The 3,793-nt window shown below is 42.8% G+C and overlaps 1 protein-coding gene across 1 annotated transcript in view; it reads right to left on the bottom strand.

The window, feature by feature from the left end:
* The window catches only part of spata17 (spermatogenesis associated 17), a 21,589-nt gene that overhangs the window by 6,427 nt on the left and 11,369 nt on the right, over positions 1-3,793 (bottom strand). The window contains exon 6 of the mRNA XM_010794009.1: positions 2,372-2,495. Within this exon, the coding sequence (XP_010792311.1) occupies positions 2,372-2,495 (124 nt within the window). The remainder of the gene's footprint in view (positions 1-2,371; positions 2,496-3,793) is intronic.

Below are 3,793 nucleotides of genomic sequence, written 5' to 3'. Positions count from 1 at the left end.
ACACACACACAGTTTGGGGCTCTCTGCTGGAACTGCTACCTCCGCGACCCGACCACGGATAAGCGGGAGAAGATGGATGGATGGATGGATAATAATAATGCATTACATTTTTTATTAGAGCGCTTTTACAGGTGCTCAAAGCGTTTTACAATTACACATTTCACATATTAGACATGTAAGAGTCATTACTGTGGACATTACCCACAGGAGCAAATGCAGATAAAGAGTCTTGCCCAAGGACACAACGGCCTGACGCAGTGACTGCCGAGGCGGGATTCGAACTGGAGTTCACCAACACCCCTTGATCTGATGACCAACGCCCCATTAGAGCAAGAGTAGAGCTAATGCATTATTTCAGTTTGGTAAAGGGTGGACCCCCTCTTCAAGCGAGTCATTTTCAGAACTCATATTAGCACAAGCACACTTGCATGGAAATACAATTGGAATCTGATTAACTTCAGAGAACATCTGCTCCATGTGTGGGTGAATCATTACAACTCTAGATTCCTTCAGCTTAAGGCAAGATAGACATAAAAACGAGTGTAAAATATAAAAAAGACTATGTTGTTGGGTGCTATGCAACTGAACCTTGCCACCAAGGCAACCAGAATGCACTCACCAAGGCTTGCAAAAACTCCAATAATGAATGTTTACTGAACTACAGCAGGACAACAATTGTTTATTAGGCACTGACACCGTACTGAAAAAAGCTTTAATATAACTATTTTTATCGGATAGTACGTGTGACTTAATACAATGTTCCCACATGGTGGTGTATACAGTAGACCCCTCAGCATCATCTTAAGGAGTTGAATGGAACATTCCCATTATCCAAATGTTCTGTTTGTTCAGTGACATTTATTTAGTGTTGGGTTTTAGTCTATAAAATGCATTGGGGATGAGTGTACATACCTAAAATATCTCAAACTGGAAGGGACAGAAGGTAGGACACACACACACACACACACACACACACACACACACACACACACACACACACACACACACACACACACACACACACACACACACACACACACACACACACACACACACACACAACCAAAAGTACCAACCTAGCTACGGGAAGAGCAATGATGTTGACCCCAGGAACACACCATCTCTGTCTCTGTCATAGGGACTTGGGGCCTTTTGGTAAGCTGTGTGTGTGAGTAGGTGTGTGTGTGTGTGTGTGTGTGGGCTGGGGTCCGAGAAGTGAGAAAGGATGAACTGTGTGGGAGAGCCATCTATTCACTGCTGACAAGGTCAGAGCTACGAAGGGGAAGAGTCCCCAGCCGTATGCAGAGAAAGAGAGCGGGAGATATATAGAGAGAAAGAGATGGACAGAGGGCGGGAAGAACATGCAAACTTTACTTCTAATTTATTTCCGACATTCCCATTCGAAATATACATATTGTCATAGTAAAGTTGTATATACAATTAATTAACATATAAAACAATAAACAACTGAGTGTATAGCCAATCCAAAGCTTTTGAAGTGTAACATATGATGTGACGGAATCTTACTGCTCATCAACTTCACAGTGAAATGTTTGGAAGTTGTGTATATCATAGTGTATTAGGTGATGCCCGCCGCATGAAGTACGAAGCCGGAAGTAAGCCAGATGATGACGAGGCCGGTCGCACAGGCAATAAGGAGAGAGGGAGAGCGACAGGGAGGAAGGGGAGTAGTGGTGCTGAATCAACAGTGACCAGTGTGCTTTGTCTTCATTATGATCCCAGTGGGGAGTCACAGAGATGCGTTGTTGCCACATACACACATACATACATGCACATCTGTGCCAGGGGAAGCACTAAAATACTCCACTCAGCACATCAGAAGAGCCATGAGGACACATACTTACTCATACACACACAAGAACACACAACTCCACACAGCCCACCTGTGATTTTCTTTCGCTGTAGACTCCCTATGAAGTTGCTCCCAATCTGTAACTCTTATCTCATTGCCTATTTGAGTCCCTGCATCTTCATCTGTGCATTCCTGTGTATGGGTATGTTGGTGTGAAGTGGCTTCAGCCTTTCCGCTTGTCCGTCTCCCTCCCCCTATGTGTTTCCTTCTTTCTCCCATCTGTGATGTGCTTCAGTTTTGCTTCTTGTGTGTTTGCATCCTGTCCTCTATCCAGAAGGTCATGTGACTCAAGCTCTAGCTGTTGGGTGACACCTGGAAGCTGCTTGACATCCTCTTTGATGTTCAAAAATGTTTACATTGTAAATATCAAAGTGTCATTTGGATATTGTTATTTGATTGTGTTGGTTTATTCTGCATAGACAATTTTAAGAATAATGTAACATTTGATACCAGCCTCCAGCCTCTTACAGACATGTGTTTGAGTTCCCGTCGACTAACCTGCTTGGTACTGAGGAGGTGGTGTAACCGGTGAGCTTTGTGGACCTTTGCAGTCTGCTCTTTCACCATCTCCAGGCAGTCCCTCTCTCTCTTCTGGAGTTCCTCAAGTTCACCCAGCTCCCTCCTACAGGGCACACACCATTCACAATTATTTCTGCAATTCAAATTCCAAATTTCCATTTAAAGTATGTACATGATAGGTGTTTGATGAAGCTCACAGTCCAAATGAAAATATGATATACAACGCCCGATATATAAATACAAAGATGAATAGTTAAGTTCATAATTGTACACATCTAGGATACTATTCTGTGGCTTTGTAAGTGATCATATCAATCTAAAGACAGAGGAGCTGTGTGAGAAAAAGCGGCGAATGAGACAGCTTGGAAGGAAAACAGCAAAGTGAGAGCACAAGAGGCTATAAGTGGGAGGATGATGGATATATTTCATCACCGCAGCCAGGACAGGTCCGTCTGTGACATCTGTTAGCGAAGCTGGCTAAATGGGATGCATTAAAAGCCCATACACAGCAATTTCATTCCGCAATCACACAGCCTTATTGTTACAAGGGGGTAATAACTTAGAAATGGAATGGAAACAATTACTTAAACACACAGGACATGGTAATGTGAAAATACACACAGAGACACACAAGACTAAAGCCAATCTAATTCCACTAGAGCAATACCAATAAGAGTTTAGCCGTAGCTCATCAACAATCCTTCATCTCCTTTCGCTTTTTTTTATTCCTCCTTTTTTCTCTCCTTCTTCACAACGGTTTCTTTCTCTGCCCAACTTCGGTTTTCAATTACAAGCCTCCACAGAGGAATCAGAATATTCATAGTGTGTCTGTAATGTGAGGTTAACACATTCTGCGCGGCTACTGACATTTAAAAAGAAATCACAACACCGTTCCCGTTGCCTTTGCATTCTCATCTCTTCCTCCGCAGCAGATTAAATTACAAAATAAATGAAATATGCAGAGCACTTTGAGAGTGTGTGTGTGTGTGTGTGTGTGTGTGTGTGTGTGTGTGTGTGTGTGTGTGTGTGTGTGTGTGTGTGTGTGTGTGTGTGTTGAGCATGAGAGCAAGTCTAAATGTGACCGTGTGCATTTATGCAATATTAAGCTCAGTAATTTAAGACCGTGTGTGTATGGATGTGTGGCTGTATGTCTCTATATATTCTTTTGTGTGTGTGTGTGTGTGTGTGTGTGTGTGTGTGTGTGTGTGTGTGTGTGTGTGTGTGTGTGTGTGTGTGTGTGTGTGTGTGTGTGTGTGTGTGTGTGTGTGTGTGTGTGTGTGTGTGTGTGTGTGTGTGTGTGTGTGTGTGTGTGTGTGAATATACTGTAGATGGAAATTAACTGGACGTTATCTCTGTCACAGTATTTTGTCCTTGGGATTACTCTTGTAATCTGTTTTTCAG

Source organism: Notothenia coriiceps, unplaced genomic scaffold, assembly GCF_000735185.1.
Source record: "Notothenia coriiceps isolate Sejong01 unplaced genomic scaffold, NC01 NC01_scaffold00037244, whole genome shotgun sequence".
NCBI classification, from domain to species: Eukaryota; Metazoa; Chordata; class Actinopteri; order Perciformes; family Nototheniidae; genus Notothenia; species Notothenia coriiceps.
The sequence above is the reverse complement of the archived record's forward strand: the minus strand, read 5'-3'. Positions and strand labels throughout refer to the sequence as shown.